General features: G+C 41.8%; 2 protein-coding genes across 9 annotated transcripts in view; both read left to right on the forward strand.

The window, feature by feature from the left end:
• Window positions 1–20,363, forward strand: part of LOC117942516 (spectrin beta chain, non-erythrocytic 4-like) — an 84,710-nt gene extending 64,347 nt beyond the window's left edge. For 5 of the 8 annotated variants that reach the window (XM_034868011.1, XM_034868015.1, XM_034868016.1 and 2 more), the window contains 17 exons: window positions 2,254–2,478; window positions 3,060–3,149; window positions 3,518–3,796; window positions 4,210–4,340; window positions 5,693–5,897; window positions 6,650–6,895; window positions 7,130–7,264; window positions 7,990–8,234; window positions 9,302–9,440; window positions 9,861–9,945; window positions 10,164–10,360; window positions 10,961–11,985; window positions 12,266–12,326; window positions 12,722–12,978; window positions 17,567–17,737; window positions 18,728–18,770; window positions 18,929–20,363. In XM_034868011.1, the coding sequence (XP_034723902.1) occupies window positions 2,254–2,478; window positions 3,060–3,149; window positions 3,518–3,796; window positions 4,210–4,340; window positions 5,693–5,897; window positions 6,650–6,895; window positions 7,130–7,264; window positions 7,990–8,234; window positions 9,302–9,440; window positions 9,861–9,945; window positions 10,164–10,360; window positions 10,961–11,985; window positions 12,266–12,326; window positions 12,722–12,978; window positions 17,567–17,737; window positions 18,728–18,770; window positions 18,929–19,246 (3,852 nt within the window). In that variant the 3' untranslated portion in view covers window positions 19,247–20,363. Of the gene's footprint in view, window positions 1–2,253; window positions 2,479–3,059; window positions 3,150–3,517; window positions 3,797–4,209; window positions 4,341–5,692; window positions 5,898–6,649; window positions 6,896–7,129; window positions 7,265–7,989; window positions 8,235–9,301; window positions 9,441–9,860; window positions 9,946–10,163; window positions 10,361–10,960; window positions 11,986–12,265; window positions 12,327–12,721; window positions 12,979–17,215; window positions 17,537–17,566; window positions 17,738–18,727; window positions 18,771–18,928 lie in introns of those variants that run through there. The other 3 variants (XM_034868010.1, XM_034868012.1, XM_034868014.1) reach the window with 3 other exon arrangements.
• A 5,914-nt stretch (window positions 20,364–26,277) lies between these two features.
• Window positions 26,278–27,075, forward strand: part of LOC117941882 (oocyte zinc finger protein XlCOF6-like) — a 5,543-nt gene continuing 4,745 nt past the window's right edge. Inside the window, exon 1 of the mRNA XM_034867082.1 lies at window positions 26,278–26,918. Coding sequence (XP_034722973.1) covers window positions 26,501–26,918 — 418 coding nt within the window. The 5' untranslated portion in view covers window positions 26,278–26,500. The remainder of the gene's footprint in view (window positions 26,919–27,075) is intronic.

A 27,075-nucleotide genomic window follows, 5' to 3' on the forward strand; every position in this document is an offset into this window, starting at 1 on the left:
CAAAATAACAAATGTCTCTGTTTCCTTTATAAATTACGCAAGCTTTATTTTGGCACTTATTGAATCTGTGGTCTTCTCTAGATTTCTCCATAGCAAAACATTCCTATGGCTAATGATCACATTACTAGGCATGTTTGCCAGATATTTGTGCAATATTAGGCTACAAAAACATAGTTCATATTATAAGTATTAATTTTGTAGGCTACAGAGTTCCAACACCTTTCTAAATAGTTTGACATACATAGAGAATATGACTCTGTAGCACTGCTTCTTTACTCTACATGCTGAGCTGTCTCACACTGACTCACTGATAACGTTATTCCTGCTACACAGTGGCTAATTAATATTTAAACATAACATCATGTTTGGAAATGACTAACGACTGCATTTTTCACTGGGTGCCTTCAATGCTTTTTATCTCATTTCAGCACAGTCAGGTGCTTTTACTTTCACGCCAACATCCATTTTTTATTTGTGTTGATGGTTTTCTGAAACACTATAAGCCATCAGCACTCATGGCAACCCGGTGAGCTTTCAGAAGAGTTTCATCCCAAGATCATTAAAAAAATACTGATTAGTGGAAGATATTGATTAGTATATTCTTTTTAAATACAGATGTCAACATCTCTTTTATTATTGTTTGCCAACTAAATCAACTCGATTTTGATATTATTTGATGAGCCTACTGTTTTGTGATTGATTGGGTACAGTTCCATCTCTGTTTGTCCTTCCACTATAGAACAATAGATTTGTTTATGTTACTCGTTCACATTGGATAGTCTTAAATTTACTTTAGTAACTAAATACTTAACACTGGTTATGTGTTATTCTGTTCAGACTGATTGTGGGCGGTGAGACAGTTGATAAAAAGAACTACATAAGTTCAGTCCATTTGCTATAAATGAAAACTTAATAAACATAAAATCATAAGCTAAGAGCTTTCAATTAACCCAAACTGTATTCTCAAAGCATTTCTTTTTTTATTTGGATCTGAAAAATGCTCATCTACAAACGTACAGTAGCAGAAGGCGTGTGAAGGGTGTACACGGCCCTGTATCGTCTAGTTATATCAATATTCAACAACACAGCTTTTCTTGTTCTATACCCATAAACCTGTCCAATAACTTAATATTCTAAAATTAGGTTTAATTTCACGGTAGTAAATGTGATGTATAAAGGTCCTTTTTCCTCTACGTGTGATATTGGGATGTAACTCGTCACTTGCCCTCCAATGTGACCCGGGCAGACCGCGCACAGATACATCCTTTCATTACTTTCATTTCACCGGACATGTCTCACTCTCCTCTCCCACAGCATTCCGCTTACAGCTTCCTTTAACAGGCTGCCATTAGCACTGCTTTACCCCATCATCTAAACCAAACTCCACTACCCAGCATCCATCCTGGCAAGGGGTACAGTAAACTTCACTACACTTCATGTCTATCAATTCTTTTTTCACTGTTCTGGCTTATTTTCATATCTCATCTTTGCTTCCAGGCTTTTTTTAAATAACGACAGTTTAGAACTCAACACAAGTAATAATTCAATTCAATTATATTAGAAAATGATATTAATAATAAAATATATTTTTTTAGAATTATACTGTATTATTACTTGACATTATACAGAGCTTGTAGTTATTGAGTTATTGAAATGTATTGTTTCTGTTGTGATCATTTTGCCATTTAAACTTAAATGTTTAATTTCAGGCATTAGAAGCAAACAATTATGAAAAGATTCTAATGTTGATTGTTGCTACCTTGTCTCTTTGGAGGGGCCACCAACTGGGTCACTACTTTTTGTAGATTTTTCCATAATAATTCTGTATATACACCAGATAAAAAAACATATTTTTATAATATCTAGCTTATACTGTATAATAATGTTCTTCTGAAAACTGAAACACAAAGCATTTTTAGCAACTTTTGACATAAAGAATCATTATTTTATGTCAGAAATAAGAGCGATTAAAATAAAATTACACATGAAATGTCGCCTGAGAGTCAAAACAACGACAAACTACTCATTTTGGCATTTCTGTCACATTCCCCACATCCCACTCATCCCATCTTTATCTGGTCTCCCATGGCAACATGTCTCTTATCTACCTCCATCTAATTTACTCTCTCTTCAACTCACCCACCTCCATCCCTCTCTCCTCATCGACACATCCTACTTTCCTTCGTCCGTTTTGATAACTTTGACTCTACTCCCCCTCTCCCCTGCCATCCTGCTCCTCCTTCTCCCCCTCAGACCATGGAGAGCCATATGGAGGAGTGGTATAAGGAGGTGGGGCAGCTCCAGGCGCAGGTGGCCTCCATCCCACAGCAGACGCAGACCAAGGAGACGGTGGCAGAGCGTCAAGCCATTGTGGAGGCCAGGATGGTGCGTCTGATCGAGCCACTGAAGGAGAGACGACGCATCCTGCTGGCGTCCAAAGAAGTTCACCAAGTTGGACGAGACCTGGAGGATGAGATTGTGAGTTTGACGGCCGTTGGCCAACAGACACACACACACACAGACTTGTTTGTCAAGTAGAGAGACATTTTATTTACTAGCATTCATTCCCTGAGATTCCCTGCCACTTATCTTTAACATAACTACTACATGCTTTATCCCAACATTTACACATACCTTACACTTTATGTATTTACATTATTTACAAGAATATTGGCCGATATTAATCTGCATTAATTATGGCCGTTTTTTTTTTTTTATAAATATTCATTCATCAGAATCACTAATAATGATAAATAAATAATTCAGATAAATTATTATGATTATTTAAAAAATAAAATAAAAATGGACGGGTAACCATGTTATGCATAATTTGTCCACCAGAGGGCACTCTACAAGGTCTCTGTTGGCAACACTGATTATTTTTTTGTTAATGTGTTTTCTTGTTAACGTTCAACCATGTTTTAGTCCAAATTGTTTTAATTTTTAGGATATCTCTACGTCATAATTAGATACACAGATTCACCTACGGTAAAATGAGGCGCACATATTCACATGCACATCTGTATTTACTCCTGTGTGCCATATTGCTGTGGTTGTAGTTGTGGGTCCAAGAGCGCCTCCCAATGGCCATGTCTCAGGAACACGGCTCCTCTCTGCAGGCAGTCCAGCAGCTCATGAAGAAGAACCAGGTAATAATTCTAACTGCAGTCTCCAAACCCACTCACATGCATCATATTTATTTTAAATCTGTAATTCCACAGTGAATTATATTATCATTGTTCTTTTTTTACACAACATAGAAACAATCAAACCAGTCACCTCCTCTAAGGGTTCTTCCAGTGCTGGTTTTTGAGGCATCCGAATTTTACATAGTCATCATGGAATGGAAAAATGAATTTGTTATATAACAAGGACTGGAAATATTGGGCAGAACAGGCAGCCAAGTGACGGTACTCTGAACTAATGGAAATCACAATTGTCAGATTGACAGAACTCCACCAGGGTGGCCAATAATATTTCACTTCTAGCACCGCCCTTGCTCTTTGCTCTCCTCCAGACACTTCAGAGAGAACTGCAGGGCCACAGGAGCAGGATCGAGGATGTCCTGGAGAGGGCGGGGATCATCGCTTCCATACGCAGCCCAGAGGCCAACTGCGTCAGGGCGGGCCACGACCAGCTGGCCCAGCTGTGGGTTCTGCTCTGGGCCGAGACCGAGAGGAGGCAGCTGGTCCTGGATGCCATGTACCAGGCGCAGCAGTACTATTTTGACACAGCCGAGGTGGAGGCCTGGTTGAGCGAGCAAGAGCTGCACATGATGAACGAGGAGAAGGGCAAGGTGTGTGTGTGTGTGTGTGTTTGTGTGTGTCTGTGTGTGTGTGTGTGTGTGTGTGTGTGTGTGTGTGTGTGTGTGTGTGTGTGTGTGTGTTTGTGGACGAATGTCTGAAATTAATCCGGTTCAAAATTAGGGCACTTAGTCTTTTATAATCGGGTAATCATTTCATCATCAAATTTCAGTCATTATCACGCCCCTGATTGCACAAGTCCCTGCAAAGGCTGCTAAGCCTCTGCCAGTCTCAAAGTATCTAAATACTTTAAAATTCAACTCATTTTGTGGAAACCACCCTGAGGATGGCTATTTTCTTTTTAGTTTCACTTATACATGGAGGCAGCATTGAGCATTTGTGCTGCAGGAGTATTATTTGTAAAGTGAAACTCGTCTTCGTGTGTGTTGTTTCCTGCTCCCACCAGGACGAGCCGAGCACACTTCAGCTGCTAAAGAAACACTTAGTCCTAGAACAGACCATCGAGGACTACGCTGAAACCATCGGCCTGCTGTCGCAGCAGTGTCGACAGCTGCTGGAGATGGGGCATCCTGACTGGTGAGCATTTAAACACACATATACAATCTATAAACAGAGAATTTCTGTCGCCACAAAATAAATGATAAATAAATAAATAAAAGGCTCTTAATCTTCTGCTTTATGACCAAATAGAGAGTGTTTGATTTGAGAAGTCAGTTGCCAAAGTTAACCAGGAACAAATGTATTTTTTTTTATAAAACTCTGGGAGGGAAAAATTAACTAATTAGACATTTTTTCCAAGTTCTTTTTTATTCATCTTGCTGGTTATATTTGACCTGTTAAGTTAAGGCAAGGCAAGGCAGTTTTATTTTTATAGCACATTTCAGCAACAGGGCAATTCAAAGTACTTTACACAAAATTAGTTTAAAAAACAAAAAACAAAACAAAAAACAGATTAAAACACAAGTATAAACAGTTAAAAATAAAAGCATTTGGCAACTAAATTCATTCTATAAGCTCAAGACTACCTTCACACTAATTAGTCAATGTTAGTGCTACCTTTTGTGATCACCCTCACTGTCACTACCTTTCACGACTCTATTTTTAGAGACGTTACCTTTCCTCTCCTTTGACTCCTCTTCACACTAATTAAGAAAACACATGTACCATTAAGGACATTAAAGACAAATGTGTGGACTCAAATGCTGTAAAGCAGTTTTTGTTAGTTCTTTCAAATGAAAGGTGAACAAGATGATTACGAACAGTTACAGCACAGAGACAAAGAATTCAAATTCAAGTCAATGCTTTTTTTTTGCATGTAGCATTGGTCAGGACTCAGGAGCTATGTGGTGTTCTGCCTAACCCTGGCAAAGACAACATTTGAATTACTGTATACAAAAATAAGGATACAAATAAAAAATAAAAATAAAAAATAAAAATAAAAAATTGCCCTCAGCACTGCAAGCACTGCTATTTTTCTTACTTTGTGTTTGTTTGTTTCTGCCAATTTCAACTTTTAAAAATAAATGATGATGCCAACTAAAAAATTTTCTGACACAAAGGAATGTGTCATGAAAAATGTTTCCACCTTTGCATCATGCAGTGCAGCAACAGGAAGTTTTAAAAATGTACATAAATTATAAAAGCATGGACACCCTGATAGCTCAGTTGGTAGAGCTGGTGTTGATATATAGAGGGTTACTTGACATAGCGGCCACAGGTTCAACGCTGACCTGTGACCCTTTGCCGCATGTCATTCCCCCTCTCTCCCCCTTCCATTTCTTGAGCTGTCCTATCAAAGTAAAGGACGAAAAATGCCCCGAAACAATAACCTTTAAAAAATTATAAAAACATGCAGCAGTTGCTCAGAGTTGTTCAGACCAAACATCAGAATGGGGAAGAAATTTGATCTAAATTCCTCTTTTCCACAGTGAACAGATCAGCAAGCGTCAGTCCCAGATCGACCGTCTGTACGTGTCTCTGAAGGACCTGGTGGAGGAGAGGAAGAGCCGCCTGGAGCAGCAGTACTGGCTCTACCAGCTTAACAGGGAGGTGGATGAGCTGGAGCAGTGGATCGCTCAGAAGGAGGTGGTCGCCAGCTCGCCTGAACTGGGTCAAGACTATGAGCATGTCACTGTAAGTGTGTCGACAGATGGTGTCTGTGAGTGGATACAAGATTTAAGGAAGTCACATGTTGAAATTGAAAAACAACACCGGTCTCTTTTGAATGTTTGTTACGTAGTCTTGCATTGCTAGACCCTTCTCCACAGCACCGCGGAGGAGGGTCTGGATAGTCCACACAGCATTCCGAGGTGGGAGGAAAAGTGCTCTAGTTTATTGGCATGTCTTTAAACCAATCACAATCGTCATGAGCGGCGCTATGCGCCAGACACAGGTACGCTGCCTCTGCAAAATAGCCGCGGGAAGGAACTTGTTTTTGTGGAGCATGTACGTTCAAAAGGTGTTTTAGTTGTGCAACAAAAAACTCAGATTGGACAGATAGTCTAGATAGCTGTCTGGATTTACCCTGCAGAGATCTGAGGAGCAGTCAACCATAGTCCTCAGAAATCCACCCGAGTATAGAATGCCAACACAAAGAAAGCACAAGGTAATGGACATCCAGCCGAAATAAAGGATATATGGCGGATCTTCCGGCTTCACCTGAACAATCCCGGAAATTAAATCGGGGTTGTCAAGATAAACCATTTGTTACGTATTATATGTTAAGTTGCAACTGTTAATTGCACCAACTTTAAAAAAGTAGTTGTATCCTTTTACAGCAGCTAATACATCTGCTTCTCTCTGTGAATAAACAACTAACGGCATGTGAAGAATTAATTTTTAATATTTCCTTTCCCCTCTTACTTCCCGCCTTGTTGCACCTCCAGGTCCTGCAGGAGAAGTTTACGGAGTTTGCGTCAGAGACAGGCAGTGTGGGGCAGGAGCGAGTGACGGCCGTCAACCAGATGGTGGACGAGCTCATCGACTATGGCCACTCAGAGGCCGCCACCATCGCTGAATGGAAGGACGGGGTGAACGAGGCCTGGGCCGACCTGCTGGAGCTAATGGAGACTCGGGCGCAGATGCTCGCCGCCTCACACCAGCTGCACAAGTTCTTCTCTGACTGCAGAGAGGTAAGACACCTGAGGAACAAGACAAACGTTAGAGATAATATGGTGTTTTATACGATATAATACAATGGTGCAATAATACGACTTTATTATATTTTTTACACTGATTTCACTTTTTACGACAATTTGGCAGGGAAATGTTTTACAGTAGAGGACAAATATTGTAGCTGAATACAGAAATTACTTTTTACACACACACTGTATACAGGGAACACTTTTGTATTGCTGTTTTTTTAGGTTTTGGCCCAGATAGAGGACAAACATCGAAGGCTGCCAGAAGTTCAGGCTCGGCAGGGCAGCACTGCCAACACCAGCACCCTGCAGAGACTCCTGCACAGCTTCGAACAGGACATACAGCTGCTGGTCACGCAAGTACAGCAACATGCACATAAACAGACAGCATGTAAAATGAACTGCTTCAGTATTCACTGACCTCAAAACTCACAAAGACTTCCCCCAGTGAACAATCATTCTGTAGAGGTCCACAGGACTTTTTCTAACTCAGCAGATGTTTTCTTAGCATGTATGCTTTTTTAAGCAAGCTGTGCCTCACATTCATACAGACAAGAGGTTGAGGTATTCATTTAGAATCAGTGAAATGGTAATTTTCTCATATGTCTTCACCCACCTCAAAGACATTATTTACATGAAAAAATTGCTTGTCCCACTATGCTGATATTCTACTTTACAGATATTTAATTGTTACAGGTATGGTTGGGACTTTGTGTTTCATTTGTCATTATTTAACAACTGTAAATTAAATGAATTTTATAGTTGATTGACAGTTAAAAAAAAAAAAATCTGAATCTGAAAGCCTGAATCTTCATGGCTTCTTACTCTGCATTTCATTTTGCTTTATGTAGTCTCTGTCATGCACCTGGGGAACAGAAACATTGGTACACATTACTGAAGAACGCTGCAAAATCACAGCTGCTGTGTCAACTCATGTGACATTGGACCCACACTGAACACAGCTGTCAGAGCAGCTGTGTTTTGTGCGTCATTTAGAAAACAAACCCTTTCTATTTTTTTTACTTCTCCTTTGTTCTTTTTTTCAGCTCAGTGTTTTCCTAAAATCTGCTCTCCCACTCTGCCAGGTGCGTCAGTTGCAGGAGAGTGCTGCTCAGCTAAGGACGGTGTACGCCGGTGAGAAGGCCGAAGCCATCGCATGCCGCGAGCATGAAGTGATGCAGTTCTGGAAAGAGCTGCTGACGTCCTGTGAGGAGTGTCGAGTACAGATTACCACTGAGACAGACAAGCTGAGGTTCTTCAGCATGGTCCGAGATCAGATCATGTGGATGGAATCGATTATCTGTCAGATAGGGACAGGAGAGAAGCCCAGGTATCTACACTTAATCAAGGTGGTCCGGTGTGAAGTATTTACGGCTTTCACAGGATAATACAAAAACTATAATTGATTGATTGATTGATTGATTGATTTTATCTTAAATATGTAAAGAACAGAACAGCAGACAAGAAATAAAAACAAAGCAAATCAATAACAACTAACACGACAATAAATGAATAATAAAAACTTGCAAACACTAGACGATCTGTTTACAAATCCAAAAAGAAGTGAGAAAAAGTATAAACTTATTTACACCACACTGTGCTTACGTTGTTCAGTAATTGTTAAAGAGAACTCCCTCCCTCATACCCAACATCTATTTCAAATGTACATCAATTATAATATAATGACCAGAGTGAGTGAACCAGAGGGAGTGACAGTGTGTGATGTTTGCTCTCCGTTTGCATCATACTCTGCATCCAAATTAGGTTAAATGTGTTATTAGCAGCTGATAAACAGTACATTTACCAGAGTACCAGTGAATAGACAGTTATTTATTTTATTTATTAATTTTTTTGACAGGGACAGTGTACATTAATTAACATTGCTGTAAATGCACCAGAATTAGCCAAAAGGGTATTTTTCATCCGTTGTCCCTGGACAGATCTTAAAATTGTCACAGTTGTCTAAAAACCTCTTTTACTTTTAGTTGAAAAAGAACATTTGTGATAAGAGATAAGAAATTCTCATTGAAAAGTAGGACCTAAGTACTCTACATAGGAGTACCGAAATCGTATTTTAGCAACGAAAAACTGGCCTTTTTTTATTCCACTGTAAACAATTATCCAACAGCATGACTCTTTAAAACAGCTCACATCATATTACCTATTATAAGCAGCTACATTAATCAATGTTAAAAAACAACACATATATAATAATATATCAAACCAATTTCTTAGAACAGAAAAGGTAATTAATGCTGTGCTATTTCTCTCATGATCAACTTCACCATAAAAATGTACCTCTTGGATTAAAGGTTTCTCTGAGCAACACACCATGAAAAACTAAGTAGGTGATTGTACCGGGGAGCTAAGTGTCTGTGTGCTCTGTGGGTCCTGCAGGGACGTGTCCTCAGTTGAGGTGCTGATGAATTATCACCAGAGTCTGAAGAGTGAAGTGGAGGCTCGCAGACGGAGCACCCTGGAGTGTATCGAGATGGGCAAAACTTTGCTGGCTGCTAGAAATCCAGCTGCTGAAGAGGTGAGAGCAGAAGATATGATAATTATTGTACAGTACAGTTTAAAATCTACAAGAAAAACAGGAGTAGTGCAACACAATAATAATATTGTGAATAAAATTTCCAACGATGTTTGCTGCTGTGTGTGTGTCTGTGTGTGTGTGTGTTTGTGTATTTGTGTGTGTGTGTGTGTGTGTGTGTGTGTGTGTGTTTGTGTTTAGATTTTGGATTTGGGCTCAAACATCAAACTAAGAGCCAGCTTTCATAAGCACATATTTTTGGGTTTCCATTTTAAGATAGACAGACAGAGTTAAAACTAAAAACTGGGTACATACTTAAAATATACACAACAATAGTAACTGGTAATATTCTAAACATTGTTCTTATTTTAGCACAAATTTTGACTCCTCTGATGTTGTGATTCTGATGTTGCTGAATCTCAGATCAAGGAGAGACTGGACAAGGTGGTTGCTAAACAATATGAGATGTCTGAGAAGTGGGACAAGCACTGGGAATTTCTACAGCAATGTGAGCGTGCACACACACACACACACACACACACACACACACAGACCTACAATCTTATATAAATATACACAGGTGTACAAACACACTGAGATACACATATAAAGTATAAATACACATAATGTTCAAGCCAAGAATTTGAAATAGTAACAAACAGATTTTATTTTTGAAGGTTTTTTTATCTGCTTTTGCATATTATTTGTTGTCTCTCCTCCTCTCAGTGTTGGAAGTTCACCAGTTTGCCCAGGAGGCGGTAGTGGCAGAGGCGTGGCTGACCGCTCAGGAGCCGTTCATCAGCAGCAACGAGCTGGGCGCGAGTGTAGACGAGGTGGAACAGCTGATTCGTCGGCATGAAGCCTTCCGCAAAGCCGCCGCCACCTGGGAAGAGCGATTCAGCTCACTGCGACGACTCACTACAGTAATATCATCATTATCCTTGTGTAAATACACATGCAATCTGGCCAGAAAAAGAGAGTTTTCATCTGAAAAGGCTAAAGCGTAATTTATGGTTCTACGGAGTTCCACACAGAGCTTTTGCCGTAGTCTACATATGTGGCCTGAAGTTTATACTTGTACGTTGGTGTGTGCGTTGATCTCATTAAGAAAATAGCAGGGCCGGCAAGTGTGTGTGCGCGGCGAGTGTGTGGTAGAGCGAGTGAGAGAGTGACGGTGATCGGCTGAGGAGCGAGTACCGACTCTAGAGGCATAGTGAGAGAAACAAAGTGTCTCCCCTGTGCTTTCTGACCACGGTCAGAATTCTTTAGCAGGAAAAATTAACCCTGTATCTCCACGTACCTAAGCACAAAGCCATGGCATCGATTTATTGCAGAACCATAAATTGCACTTAAGTTGTAAATTCTGACATGCTATAATCATTGAATAAAGGCTTAGAATTTCCAAATATGTAAAGCAATACATTTCCGTAAAATGATCAATTTCATTCGATCATGCCAAAGCCTTAAGTGACTAGTTAGTCTTAAAGTTTGAATTTAAAGCTTACTCTGTCATCTTTCTGCAGGTGGAAAAGTTGAAAGCAGAGCAAAGTAAACAACCCCCGACCCCTCTGCTGGGTCGTAAAGTCTTCCTGGACCCCCAAGATGGTTCACCCAATGCATCAACCCTCCCCCGCCTCCCAATCTCACCCGTCATGAGACAGACCATCTATGAGCAGAACGAAGCCAACTCTCCTCCCTCGCCCTCACCCGCCACACCTTCTCCTTCGTCTGTGGCTTGTCGGCTGGGGTCAACAGTCGCTAACTACACCCCTGTGATGAACGGCTCCAGCTACCGCCACACCCTGGAGGCGCGGCACGGAGGCGTAGTGGGTGTAGCTGCAGGACTAGGCCAGCCCGCACCTTCCTCTATCGCCTCAGTTGCCACGGCGGCCATGTTAGTCTCAGCCAACCAGGTGCTAGAGAGTGCCAGCACAGCGAGGGACCAAGCAACAAAAGTGATGAGTCACCTCCAGCCAGTGCAGACGGCGAGGACACTGGAGGTGAAATCCTCCGCGTACCTACGGCAACCAAAAATCAAACACTTGGATGATGCGGTGACGCCGCTGCTTGTGGCCAGCCGGCTGGAGAAAGCAAGGGAAAGAGAGAGGGGGAGGGAGAGGGAGATGATGATGGGAGAGATAGGGACAGAAAGAGCGGAGGTGGCTGTGATGGCTGAGGTGGTGCTTCAGGAGCCGAGGGAACGCCTGCACAGCGAGCCCACCCGAGGGTCTCGGGGATCCAGGACTGACCTGTTGGGCCCCACTGAGCCCCAGGGCCACACCCACCACAGGATAGAACGGCAGCTGTCCAGCGAGCAGCTGATCCAGGCACGCAGGGACGAGCTTCCTCAGGAGGTGTGGAGGGAACAGGCCGAGAGGCGGGAGAGACGGACGCTGGAAAGGCAAACGTCCAGCGAGCAGGAAGGCCACGGGGGCCACGGGGGCCATGAGGGGCGGCGGAGAGAGAGGGACCGACACCGGCCGGACAGACAGGAATCCAGTGAGCATGACACCGGGAAAGAGCACTCAGACAGACGCTCAGCTGGAGGGTGAGACTTTGAGTGTACTAAGCTGCTGTCTAATATGTTATGTAGCATCACATAAAGTGATTGGCTTATTTTAAGATACAGTCTCTGGGAGGAGGTTATACAGAATATGAATGGATGTTTTGTTTTAATACAGTTTTTGGAGTTGGAATCTAGTGTATATTTTTATACTCTAGATAATAATAGTAATAATAAGAGTACTGTTAAAATGTTGGCCATGTAGGGCTTTACAGTTGGATACTGATTTTGCAGTATCTAATTTTGCAATTTTTTTTTTCTACAGAGAAAAGAGATCCACCATGGCAGAAATTGTAGAGCAGCTGCAAGAAAGAGAAGCCGCACAGGTCTGTGCATTTCATTGAGTATTTCTTTTTTAATTTATATAGTTATTTGTGATTCATATTGTAGCTTATTTGGTTGGGTTTTCAAACCCAGGACACAGGATTTGACATCTTTCATTTCAGAAAAGGAACAACAGCCAACATCTACGCACACTTCAAAAGCAAATGTTGATTTTTAGTGCGTTGGTCAGAGAGTACATTGGCACATTGGATGATATTGGTAGATTAGTCAGTTTGGTTACTGGTTAGAGTGAGCCGTAATAACCTGAGAACATACATGCATGTGTGCTTTAGATAAGGAAAATGTAAAACACACCATCAAAGCCTTTATAAAGATTATTTCTTTTTAAATCATGAACCAAAGTCCCACTGACTGCATCACTCCTTCCCACCCTCAGGCCCGTGGTGAGGTTCCCCGTGTGCCTAACGGGGTACCAGAGAAGTCTTCCCGTCTCGAACGGCCTCGGGCTCGGGACAGACCCAAACCAAGGCGTCGACCACGACCCAAAGAGCCAGGAGAGACTACGCGGCGGTCCAGGTCTGCTCCGGCCCAGAGCAGCCCGGCAGTCCCCCAGCCGCCAACACACACCGCACACCACGAGGGCTTCCTCTTCCGCAAGCTGGACATCGAGACCCTGAAAAAGAGCACCAATAGGTGGGTGTTCAGGGTCATAATGATGATTACAACATCTGGACTAGCAGATGATTGAAGTCGTTGAGAAGGAGTATGGACGCTGGTGTCATGGGTATTAGACTTTAAGGATTCTGTTGGATTCAATTCAGATTAATTTTGTACTTCTCAGAGTAACAGATGGGTCGGGTTTACCGCAAAATACTCTTTTACATTCCACCTGTTGTTGCTAAATCTAAATCTTTTCGGTCTTTAATGTCAATTGTTGTTGATTTAAAAAAAAATACTGTTTACTGCCGCACACATCGTATTTCGTATTACGTCTGTTTCTCATGACATCACTGCCCCCTCCATTTATTAGTTCAACAATAATGACAGTGGCATGACTCCAGCATGCTACGCTAACAAGCTAACACTCTGCTGACACTGCGTCTGACATGTTGAACAGAGGCATGACTGTCACCAGCGCAGATGACACATGACACTCATTGGTTGGTTCCACCGTGTGGGTCAACATGATACACGCAATACTCAGCTATGCTTTCGGACTATCTCAGCAGACATACTGTGTGTCTTTAGAATCATACATTAAGGTTTACATATGTTAAGGTGCAAAGTATGCTATGACGTTATCATTTTTTACCTATTTTGATTACTAGATAAAATATAAGAAAAAGTTCTACATTCTGCAAAGTGGAAGTAAGAGGTATTTTTTCAGTTTCATCTGCTTACAAAGAAATTGAATACAATGACAAATTTGTTGTGTTGTTGCACTGCCTTTGATCTCTAACCAGTTAAAATAAGAAAGTGTTGTTTGATTCCGAAACTTAATAGGATCTGTCTGAACATAGAAATAGCAGTGCCTGTCATTTCATAGTTTGTATAGAACAATAATTTTATCCAGAGCTGCCAACTTTTCCCCAAACCTCGGAGTGAGATTTGGGGGGGCCGCCCCATATCTTGCCGCGTGCAAAGCAATTTCTTTGGGTCTTTATCCTTCAGGGTTTAAATTGGGATTTGTTATATGTGGGGGGATGGGGCTCTCCCTAGGGGGGTCTGGGGGTATGCCCCCCCAAGGAAGAAAAATTGAAAAATACACCATTAAATGGCACTTTCTGGAGAGTTTTTTTGCAAAAAAATGTAGAAATCAAGTGTTACATGACATGTGCAACACCTTTCCATTGTTGTAGTATCAACAGGTTGTAGGGCATTTAGCATTTACATTATTAATTTCTAATGATATAAGAACTGACCCAAACAATGTGCCAAACATAATGAGCCACATGAAGAGACAGTAGCATATGTCAGCAACAGCTGAGAAGATTTGGGTCTGTGGTGAACAGGTCCAGGGGTCCCTGGTATAGGGACCAGGGACCCGAAGTTAAATAAATGTTGAGGGATCAACTAAGACCACTGACATTCTAAAGAATGAGAAACATTGAGTTACATAAATATCTCACTCAGACCGTCTGACAGACACAGAGGCCCATTTGGGTCTCTGGTCTCTGACAGAGTTTAGAGGTGGCTGTACGCTGCTCTCATCGGAGGTCTACACAAGTAGAGACAACGCGTCACCGTCCCCAGCAGAGCGAGTCCACTAACATGAACTGAAGTTGCTACGCTACCAGCCGTGCTGCTCACCTCTATCTTTACAGAGAGAGAGGACACGAAGCGACGGACGGGTCTGTAATACTCAGAGCGCTCTTGAACCCCCTCACAGTCTCTGAAAGCACAACTAGTTGATCGCGAGTGGCTCAACAGGTAGATCTATAGATAAACTCATCTTTAAGAAATCTTACCGACCGGGTTGAAACTTCAGCGTGAGAAATCGGGGGTGTGGCGAGTGACTGGCGTGTGAAACCAGTCAAATGCGTGTGTCTCACGGCCAATGCGTGAGAGTTGGCAGCCCTGTTTTATCAATTCATTTTAAAAAATGTGCTGCTTTTTAAGTGGCACTGCTAGTTTGTAAGCTTGTAGTTGGGTAGTTTCTTGAAATGTAAGTAGGCATTTTTTTGTTTCATTTGCCAAAAATCCCTAAAAACCTGGTAGCATATTGTAATTTAAGTGTTGTGAGAGAAAACTAGACTTGCACCTCCTCTAGGCTTTGTGACAGGAGACTTTAGCCGATCCCAGGTCATTTCAGGTAGAGAGTGATTGTATTGGCCAACGCAGACACTAGGTTATTCTCATATCAGGCTGTAGCTTTTTAATATTTGATGTATGTCATCTCTGATCATCAGGATCAGAAGTTGAAGACAACAGTTACATGAATTAAAACAGCAACCCGCAGACATCTCACCGCATGGGAAAACATTACGCATGATGCTTAAGATGCCTCCTGATCTAACACGAGCACACAGAATAAAGCACAACAGAAATGGTTGGCAGACGGGCTGGCTGGCTGGTTGATGGAGCAGTTGGTGGCATACACTGCCTTGTGTTGCCTAGCCTGCCTAAACGCACAACACACACACACTCACACTCACACATTCACACTCACACTCACACTACCTGGCCTCCATAGATGACCGCCCTGCTTCCTCCAGAGAGACACCAATGGCAAAGTCTTTCTCTGCACTCTGCCCTCTAGTGGCTGGGCTGACCACGCACAGCTAAAATCTCATCCCTCTTCCAGCTATGGATGAGTCCCACTCAAAGAGATGGATGAATGGACAAATGTACATGCCCTGTTATGTACATGGCAAGGTAAAGCATAATCCTGAATGGCTTAAATCTGGACAAGTGTGAATCTCCAAACAGCTCCTCGTTTGTCTTATTGTATGCTCTCTTTTTGCTTTACATTCAACTTTGATTGGAGGGCAAGATCTGTGGGTGGGGGGGCGGGGGGGTGGTCAGACCTTTACCTTCAATCAATACTGAGAAAGAGAGGATGCAGTTAGTCCGAGAGAAAGAATTGAGGTTCAACCTGTCTCTGTTACATAACTACATGTCGAGGCACTGAGTATGTTTATGTGCACATTAATATTCTGGTATTATTCAGGATAACCAAGCGTTTCTTACAATAGGATACGGTGCATGTGAATGGTGTTTGTATCATGATGTTAAAATCTGTCACTAGTTTCTCATAGGAGTGGCAATCACCAGAGGCCCCCCCATACGATATTATCACAATACTTAATACTTACTATGTCACGATATTATTAAATAAATGTTCTGCGATACATTTCAGTTTATGATGTTTTTCCATCTTCAAATTTTGTCCCCAAAGAAAAACTTTGTCAACATCTGTTTAATCTAAAAAAAAGATAAATTTCTCTGTTTGTTCATCTCACTTCAATTTTAAAAGTATATGCAATTTTTTATTCTGGTATACTACTACTACTACTTATTACTATATATAATAATACATCGATACCTGGCATCCCTTTATCAATACAGTATTGTATCGCCATGGGAAAATATCACGATACTATGATGTATCAATTTTTTCCCCACCTCTAATTTCATGTTTACCTTTCACATCACTTTTCCCTTTGAGCTGTCATCTGCGATTCTTTCTGAAAAGCTGAAACATTTTACTGAGGTGTTCAGTCCGTATTCTAAAAAAAGAGCTACTACTATAAAGGATAGTTACGTTTGAAAAAAAAAAAAAATGAGGCGTGTTGGGCCTATTCACTGTGCAGGAACAAATGTGTTGACACTGTGCGAGATGGGTCTAACACAGACTAACCTTGGTTTGTCTGTGTGTCCATATTATATGTTTGATTAGAATCGTGTTTATTTTTTCTTCATCTTTAAGATTTTACAATAATAGATGGCAGTAGATGTCACTTACCTTTATAACCTTTTACTCACTGTTTTACCACCTGTTTACATCTCTAGATGTATATTCTACTTACACACATTTGCTACATTCGTGTTTACATTCAGTTGATTACAGTTCTCTGTAATTTTTGTGACATTCATGCCAATATATAACTTGAACACTTGAAACCAATGCAGGGATGGAAACACCTTATCACATGCACCGTTGGTTAAATTCTGTTTCCATTGATCGTAAAGAGGTATTTGAAATTGAAATATTAAGCTGAACACAGACAGCTTTCCCTGAATAATACCTCTAATTGGGTGTAAGCTTATTGATTGGAATGCTGTGTGCATGTAAACACGCTCATAGATGGAAAAGAAGCATGACTACGAGTTTAAGTTGTCTTGTTGCCAAAATGCCATTTAACCAAACTCTCCCTCTTTTCTCTTCTCTTCCTCGGTGCTACTGGCTGCTCCTCTCGTCTCCTCCAAGGTAAGTCATATATAAGACCCACACACAGACACACAAACTGTACGTAGTCTCCCTCCCCATCCCTCCATCCCCCACCTCCTCCTCCGTTCGTCTGTGTGTCCGTCCGTTCGTCTGTGTTTGTTCAGCAGTGTTGTTTCCTCCTCCCTTCTTGGCGCCGGTCCATCCCGCCTACCTACCTGTCTGCTCTGGTCAGGTGAGTGAGGTGTTAGCTTAGCGAGAGCGACTCTGCAGCATTCCTGACTCCTCCCATCTCCCCCCCCCAACCACCACCTTCCCCGTGCTCCTTCCCTCCACCTTCCTCTCCTCCTCCACTCTCCCTCCCCTCACCCCTCCCGCCTTCCCACACCACAGCAGGTCATGGGTCAACCTGTACTGCGTGCTGAAAAAGGGGGAAATGGGTTTCTACAAGGACGCCAAGAACACCGCCACATCCTACAACAACGAGCCACTGCTCAACCTCTCCCACTGCCACTGCGACGTCACCAACGGCTACAAGAAGAAGAAGAACGTCTTCACACTCAAGTGAGGAGCTGCTTTCATACTTGTGTTAACTGGGGGGATCCAGTTCGTTTTGTTCACCCGTGGCTAGCAAACCGCCCCATAAATGGCTTTTTTAGTTCTGATATATTTTTAGTTTTTCCCTTTCCCTTTATGTAGAATAGCTGAAGAGAGACAGTAAATATGGTGAAAGAGAGGGGGGATGACATGCAGCAAAGGGCAAAATTGACAGGGCCGTCTATGTCATCGGCCTAAACATTTGAATATTCCCACCCAAAAACCCCTCCCAACAGAGCAGACGTACATGGTCTATGTCTCCACCCACCAGCTGCAGCAGTAACTTCTCCAATATCCGCTATGTTGTTATTGATTCGGAAGCACCGGTTTAGGAGACACCAATTTCAAAGCCCCATGGAAAGGGTTAGCTGTAAAGACGAGCACAAAACAGACGTTATAACGCTAACTTCGTTGCTAGTGTGGCACGCCCTCATACTGCAATTGACTAGCTAGCAGTGCTTACTGCGCATGTGAGACTCCCAACAAAGAGGGGATAGAAGTGGGAGGCCTCACTCTGTAGCTAAAACAGAGCGCTCAACACACGGGGAAAAGAGTAGCTGCAGCAATGTGGAGTACAAATATAATATGGTGTTTTCTAAAAAATAAACCACATAAACCTATTCTGGTACAACTTCTAAATACAATTATGAACCTGAAAACAAGGGCATGATTCAGGAGATTGGGATGTTCTTAAATGTTCCAGTTGACAAATTAGTTTGCTCCCTAGCGCACTAGCTACTAGTGTAGTTAGTGATCTAGCCAGCGTGTGGAATTACCTACACAAGAACAGTTATTAGTATAAAAGTGTGTCACAAAGAAAATACATTATTATTGATAATATTGAGGCGTCTTGCACAGCAATATTCCCGCAAAAAAAAAAAATCTTCTAGTTTAACTTATATACCAGACATGTTTTGCTCTACACTTGTAAGTTTAATTTCTCTCCTTTTATTGCAGAACAAAGGACGGCAGTGAGTTTTTGTTTCATGCAAAAGATGAGGTGAGACATTCTTGTTTTTCTATTTTGATCCCGAAATAGCAGTGGCTTTATTTTTATCGATGACATAATGTAAAATCACTGAAACACCTGAAGTTATGTGATGCACATCAGTAAACAGTAAATCATCTCACATCTGTGATCCCTCTCTTCCGTCGCAGGACGACCTCAAAGTGTGGGTGACCAACATTACCGGCAGTATTACGGAGCACGAGGAGATTGCCAAATGGGGTCAGCCCCAACCAACTACCTCATCCACAGACGAGGGCACGCGGCGCGACGGCAGCAAAGCGGACAACAGGTCAGAGCGGGGCGGCGAGCGCTCGGACCGGGCCGATCGGATCGAGCGGGCAGATAAAGAAAAGGAGAAGGAGAGAGAAAAGGAGAAGGAGAGAGAGAGGGGCGAGCGGTCGGAGAGGTCAGAGCGGGGAGGGAAGTCGGACACAAAGCGCTCGGAAAAGTCCGCTAAGAAAAAGTGAGCCGGGTGACGGATCGATCTCGGGATTTGAATCGTGAATCGTGAACTCCGGATAGGAGGCGGGGCCATAGAATGGTAGTGAGCGCCCCCCTCCTTCGCTCCGCCTCCAACACTGTCAACAAAGCGGTTGTGTTTGGATGGAAAGTGACACACAGGACAGAAGGACTGACCCCAGGCTCACTCATAGGACGGACAGGACGGATTTGGTGCAGGAGACGTCTTTCTCTGTCTTTCTCTCTCTTCTTCTGTGTCTCTGTGAGAACACACAGAGTCACTGATGCTCCGCCTACGCCCCCCCACCCCCTCCCCCCGGTGGCTGTTTCAGAGAACTGCAGAGAGAGTTCCGGGCTGCTGAACCTCGGGGCAGCGTTAACGCGAGAGAGAGACGGGACATGCATTACATTAGCTCAAAGTCTGATCGCTGGTAGTGCGAGAAAACGTAGCTCATTCTGTTCCATGTTTGTTTTTTCTATGAGATGAGCTGTTCATGTATGTGTTTCTGTCTGTCTGTCATAACTACTGTATCTATCTTTCATCCTACACTATCTCTCATTACTCAAAAAATGGAAAGACAATGAAATTATGCCAAAATGTTTTACAGACATACAAACTTCATCCAAATTCACTATGGATGGATCAGCACTGATAAACAGCTACAGCACTGAGCTGATTCTAGAAACATGATGATGTAAGACGAGAGAAGAGTAGATGCCCCCCCAGGGTGATTACCTTCAAAACAATCAGGAACACAAGAAACACGAGGAAATCAAAAATGTCATAGAAATGTACATCCAAGGGCTTGAAACCCTCAAGATAGACCCCCCCCACCCCCTTAAAATTTGCTTGAATTGTTGAACTCTGCCCACAAAGATCCAACAGAGCAGCTTCCCTTTGTTTAAGTAGGATTTCGGATTACATTTGTGCAAGACAGATGGGTCACAAGATGTTCAAACTGGGACATAAAGACAGTGTGGTCACTGCAGCCACTTGGGCTCCCAAGTTTAATTTATACAAAAAAATAACACATGTACAGTTCTTAGAAAAAGACTCAATCTGATGGTAGACTCTGGCTCCCAGGGGTCTCATTTGTTGAAATTTCGTTTTTATTTTACTTTAAACACATAAAAAGGCCCAAAAAACTAAAGCATTCATATTTTAGAAAGCTGTAGAGGCAAAGATTTAACTTTCAATATCTCAAAGGAAATTGGTGAAATTCATCATAACCTGCTGATTTTAGCATCAAGGATCCATTTCCCAGAAGTTACATGTTTGGCTTTGGTCATAAGCACAAAATGCCTGGCATGTTTTTAATGAATGAGGCCCTCAGGCTGAAAACAGGCACCAGCTACTCTTTTATTCTCTTATAACATCAAACAACTCATTGGTTATTCTCTTTGATTTATTCACACAAATCTTTTGCATCCTTTTCTTTATATACAGAGTTCAGTACATCTGGTTTTTCTGCTTGCAGTGTGTCTGTGCGTGCGTGCGTGCGTGCGTGCACGTGTTGCTGCTCTCCACTCCAGGATCTCCATAGCTCTCAGGTTATCTATGTTAGTGTGTGCTTACCGTGTGCTTCACGACGTGTTAATATGTTTGTCCCTTCAGACGCCACCTCAGTCTTCCAGACACGTCCAAACCATGACACACACACACACACACACACACACACACACACACACACAGGAGAACATAACTCAGCAGGTTTAAAATGTCAAGATTATAAACATGTTCCAGAGTTTATAAGGTCGTCACCTTGTCCAGGTCGGCATCTCTTTAATGTAGAATTAGATGGGAGTATATGAATGAGTGAATGAGTGACGTGACACACCGTTGAGAGCCAAGTTATCAGACAGACCAAATATTAAGAAAAAGGGGGTTGAACTATGTGGAAGTTATGAGATTGCATGATTTGCTTGGAGAAAAATCACTCGTCCATAGAAGCTTGTGTTTGCAGCCCGCTGACTCGGCATCCACGCATCAGCTTCTCTTACGTTTCCTGTAAAGCTCAACACAAAGCCATAAGGGGAGAACGGTCAGAGTCTAATGAACTTGCAAATGCAGCCGGGGACTTTTGGGAAGCTCCGGCCGCAGAGGCTGGTGGGCGAACTAAAGTTACTTTCCTGCCCTGGTAGGAGCATCTTCGTCAATAATGTGCATCAGAAAGTATTTCAAATCATTTCAAATACCAATACTGTTTGAATATCACTGCTGCTGTATGAAAACCTTTTTCATTTCAGTTCTGGTGTTTTAAAATCTTTCAGTTAAAGTCCACCGGTGGTTATTTCATTTCAGCTAAGTAAAGGAGGAGATGGTCCCGATCAGGGCTGGTCTGCTCATGGTTTATAAGCTGTAAACGTTATAAAAGATGTTCAGTACACGTTTGTTTACTTTGTCTCTGGTTTTCCCTTCTTTAAATAAAAAAAAACCCACTATTGACAATAAATAAAACACTTTGACATTGTTTTTCTCCTCTCAGGAGGCTGTAGAGCCCAAAAATCCCCAAGTAGACTTTGTTTTTCATTTTTAGAAGTCAAAATTTGCCAGGTTAATTATTCCGTTTCTCAAAAGTCTAATATTAAACTTACTAAAGTATTATTCTATCATGTTGCTTTTTTTTTTTTTTTCAAGTTAGTACCTCATTCACTTCAATATTTTAAATTCTGTTCTCGCCTGTTGGTCAGCTTCATGTTTATCGTAAAACATGTCTCCACAACTGTAACTTTAAATTATTTTAACACACTTTATGCATTTAAATTAGGTGTGAATGCCAGATCAATGCAATCATTTACATGCATGTTGGACACAACCAAGTCGGAGTTAAAAGAGGTGAATTTTAGATGAGCAAATCTTCCACGTGTAAAGTGACGCGATACAATCCTCTGCTGTCAGATTCTGAGTCTAACAGCGGAATAAACTGACCCATGTTGTTTCTGTAGATACACGCAGGACAAAACACGCAGGGTACAGCTAACTCGTCAACAGAAGACATTACAAAGTATTTCATTTGAACCATTTTTACACCACGGAAACAACAAGATATGTCAGCGAGGTCAACATCCTGGCAGATGGTACCCTGCCTGTCTGTGTGTGTCTGTGCTGTTCTGTTCACATCAGACTCAGTCTGTCGGCTGAGATGAAATGACGAATAAAATACCTTTTGGTTTATCATATGTGTATTTATAGTCAGTGTTTTCATTTCTCACTGGAAATGAATGTAAAACTTTGTTGTGGAAAAATGTTCCAGCGTGGGTGCAGATCAGTGTTAGCTCCTGCTCTCTGAGAACAGCATGTAGATCAGAAGATAATAAAAAAATGTGCATTAAACCAGGAATAAGAACATTCAGTTGGATAGAAAGTGACGATTTTCCTGACACTTTAGCAGAGGGAAACACTGATGCAGACGTTTCTCAGTCTGATATCATTCAGTCATCCAGCAACCAACATGAAACAGTTTCAGTCTCTGACGTGTTGCATTTTGTACACCAAAACCACACAGCAGTATGCAGTAATATGGAGTGTAATTTATACGGATTGTAGAAGTGTTTCTTCAGGAATGAAAATTGTGAATGTTGATGATGATGATGATGTTGATGTTGATCACGGTAGCAATGAACTAAGACATTATGCAATTGTTTTGTGTTGCACTAGGGACACTGGCCTGTTGCAGAGCTGAGGCCTGATGGTCAGTGGTGTTGGGGGTTCAGCAGAGGGACGTCACATCCAGACCAGTTAAGAATGATCTTGTTGGTTGGAAGAATTTTGTCATGTTTTTTTTAGGTGATTTAAGTTTAAATTTTTTTTTCATACTTTTCCCAGTTGCACACGTGGGTTAACTAAACAGCAAATGTGTGCTAGAGCTGAAACAATAAGTCAATTAATCGATTGGTTGATCAACAGGAAACTCATTAGCATCAAATATGATATTTGATTCATCGTTCGGGTCATGTTTTTAAACAAAACCTCATCAAATATCTGGTCCCAGCTGTGAAGATTTGTAGCTCTTTTCACCTTTGTTTTATAACAATATGAACTGGATATCTTTATGGTCAGCATAACAGTAAAAGAGGTCGCCTTTATATGGAAGCACCTTTCTGCCAGTAAAAGAAAAGAAATGAAAACTAAGCGCTGTGATGAAAAAGGAAGATCCTGGAAGTCATCCCAAGGAGAAACGTTTTCAAAACATTGAGCTAGTTTCTCTGAAAAATATAACCACGTGTCTTAAAAATTATGACTAAGTTGCACAAAAGAATTACTTAATATCACAAAATAATGAGAAATGTTCTCAAAATAGCTAATTTTCTCATTATGTTGCAATATAAAGTCAGTATTTTTAGAAATGTTCTTATTATTTTTTTTTAAGGTCTTTCATTATAACGACTTACAGGATCTTTTTTTCCCATCACATTGACAGAAATGGACTTCCATACTTTGAGTTCCAGAAAATTTTTGATACCAGCTTATAATAATGATAATAATAAAAACAATTGTTGGGCCTAATTCATGCGTTAATGTCGACCTTGAGAACTCAAAAGAACAGCTAATAGTAAAATCCACTGTCACATTGTACAAACAGCATGTGTTGTTATTTGGTTTAAAAACCATTTTACACATAAATTTCGTCCGTCAAAATCAATCTAGTACACACACTGCCTGAAATATATTGTCTACAATATTTTGAATAGGGCTACAGACTACAGTGAACACAATCAACCTTAAGTATAATTTTTGTATCCTCCATTTGTTTCTATGCTTCTGAAGACAATCAGGGAAGACTCAAATCCGGCCTCAGAACCTTGGTTGTGACATTTTGTGGAGTCAAGTCACTAATGAGAATGAGAGGCTGATTACGTGGACACATGGATCTTTTATTGGAGGTTTAACATCTATAAATGCACTGGTTTTCTTACAAAATTATCCTCCGCCACAGTAGGACGACTCAAGCGTACTCAGATACAGGAATTTATGACCTCCTCTTTCCCTTGAAGTCACTTCTCTGCGGGAAACACACCCAAAGAAACATACTTGCTGCCATAGTTTCTGTCCTTCCAGGACCCCAGAACACCACTGTCTATCTGCCCTCAGCCTGGCTGCCTCTCTGTACGCCTGCCTACAGCAACCTGATGATGTACAAATGGATGTGATCATGATTATTTTCTGTAAAAAAACAACAACAAGAAAATAAGTTTTTCCATGGTGACGCTGGGAAAACTGCCCCTGGTCTTTGTTAAGTTGAACTTTTTGGGTCTGTGTGGAAGTGAGATTGTTGATAAGCCCGGTTTGTCACACTGCCTCCACACAAACACAACAGGACAAAGAGCTTGCATGATGACATAGTCTCTATTATGGTACTGCTGTGCATGTCTTCAAGTCCCATCACTCCACTATGCAATCACTGTAACATACCGGGGCAACACAAGCTACCGACATGAGAAAAGGGGGAATGAATGAACCAATAATGTAGAAAATGATCAGAACCAACTGCGAATCATTTGCTTTGTACAGTCGTTCCTTTGAATTGATAAATACAGATTGTGATAATGAAAGATGATGTTTGCGTGTGTCTTTTTGTCGAGCAGGTAAGTGAGGCCCGGGGTTTTCCAGGGCTCCTTTATGTGCTCCAAGGAGGGCGACGACGTGAGCACACTGAATCTAACAGGGTGATTATTTAAAGTTAAGTTTTATTTGATTGCCTAATCGCATTGATAGTAAAAAACATAAATCACCTAATCAATAATATTTATAGTTAATACTACCCAGCAGTATACAAAGTAATTGAAATTAGTTCTACCTCATTGATGTACAGTACATATTATTACCAAAAACTATAATCCAATAATACAAAACATATGAATCTGAAATGGAACATTTTACCTATTTAGTACTTTTGGTTATTTAAGTTTATACTGGCGCTAATACTTTGATTTGAATGCAGAACTTTTACTTGTAACAGTATTTTAATACTAATATTGTTACTTTTACTTAGGTAAAATATCTGAATGTGACACAATTAGTGACCAATGCAAAGCTTTCTTTATTATTCATAAAGACAGGATTAGATTGTAACATATAGTTTTCATTTGTTTTCTCTTTACTTTAATATAACCCGTAGGAAGTGAGGAACTATTTAAAGCTCTGATGGTACACACTCTGGTCCAGTGGGTGACAGTATACATTGGTTTGCCATCGGCCATTACATCAGAGAAGTAAAGTCCGCCACTGTATCATAGACTGTATGTTATTTTATCTTATATTAATATTACCGGTCTAGGCACTGTGTGGGACTTTAGGCCTAGGCTCGCCTTCGGGCTGAACAGGAAGTGACATAACCCCTGTGGTCCGATTCCGATTTAATAAAGCGTTTTCAGCCCCATATTGTCTCTGTTTGTTTTGATTATGACAGAGTAGCTCTCACATGTGATCTGTTGCTGATTTTAATTAACAACAGACTAGATGATCTGAACAGATTTAGTCTCTCTGACTTCTAAACGTTTCTATCAGCCACACATCATGTGTTCTGTCCATAGACCGTATTATTAATATTAACTGTTCATGCTTCTGTACAGGAGAAGTTGGCAGTTCAAATCCCTCAGATTCAAAAACATTAACAGTTTATGTAAAACGTCATCATGTTGAGTCGATTCTGAACCAATCAGCTGTTTGATCAGAATCAGAAATACTTTATTAATCCCTGAAGGGAAATTCTGTGTTACAGTTGCAAGAAGTATATAAATAGAGTAGAAATATATATATGAAAAATATAAAGAATGTGGATGTGTAAGGTATTTACAAAGTTAAAGGAATTTTATGATACAGTATTTACATAATTAAGGAATTGCACTGGTGAACAGTAATTATGAATAATCATAATAAGCTGAGAGGCTGGCGTTTCCCACATAGACTTAATAAAGAATATGAATTTAATCAATGGTTTCCCAGCATGCCCCGGGTCCGCCTGGGTCTTCTTTAACTGTCTAACGTTCTCGTCCGCTTTACAGGCGAGCCGCAGTTTATCTCAAACGAGCCTTTTATTTTGAAATGTAGACGTGACACCGGAAGCGGATGTACAGCAGGGACTATTTTGAGAAACGCACAGGCCGCCATATAAAGGACAACATACGTTACGTTTTCACGGAAGAAATTCTGTTGTGTTTAAAGTCCAATACACTGTGATTCAAGTTACTTTTGAAGCTTTATAAAATGCCCCGCGGCCTGGCGGACACAGCGGGCTGAGGGTTCATCTGACGGAGGAAAGATGGAGGCGAGGTTCGGCGGCGAATTGGCGTCGATCGTGGAAGTCGCCATCCAGGCAACCGTGTCCCTGTTCAGGGACGTCTGGGCGGAGGAGGCGCCGAGCACCAGGTGGGGAGAGGCGAAGCTCGGCGAAGTCCAGGAGATAGAGAAGTGTCTGGTGGTTCAGATCCATAAGGTGTTCACGGAGTTCTCCTCGGAGCTGATCGAGGAGAACGAGGCTCTGCGGGCCAAGGTGGAGCAGCTGGAGGATGTGCTGCACAGGAAAGCCGGGCAGCTGGAGCAGGAGCTGGAGGTCCGAGTGGTGCAGCTGGGCAGAGAGATGGAGCAGCTGGAGAGGGAGCTGAAGAGCATCAGTGGAAGCAGCACAGGGACACAAGGACGCCCGACCCACATCCTGATGCAGGACGGCTCCCTGATCGGTGAGAGGCGGTCCTCGGTCACTCTTAGGGCCACGTGACACCTTCAGGCAGTTAGACGAAGTTTTGAAAACATGACAGCCGCGAGGACATGTTAGGATGGTGGGGGGGCTCAGTGGAATGTATCGAAGTATTGGGGGGGGGGGGGGGGGGGGGGGGG

Source organism: Etheostoma cragini, chromosome 3, assembly GCF_013103735.1.
Source record: "Etheostoma cragini isolate CJK2018 chromosome 3, CSU_Ecrag_1.0, whole genome shotgun sequence".
Taxonomy (NCBI): domain Eukaryota; kingdom Metazoa; phylum Chordata; class Actinopteri; order Perciformes; family Percidae; genus Etheostoma; species Etheostoma cragini.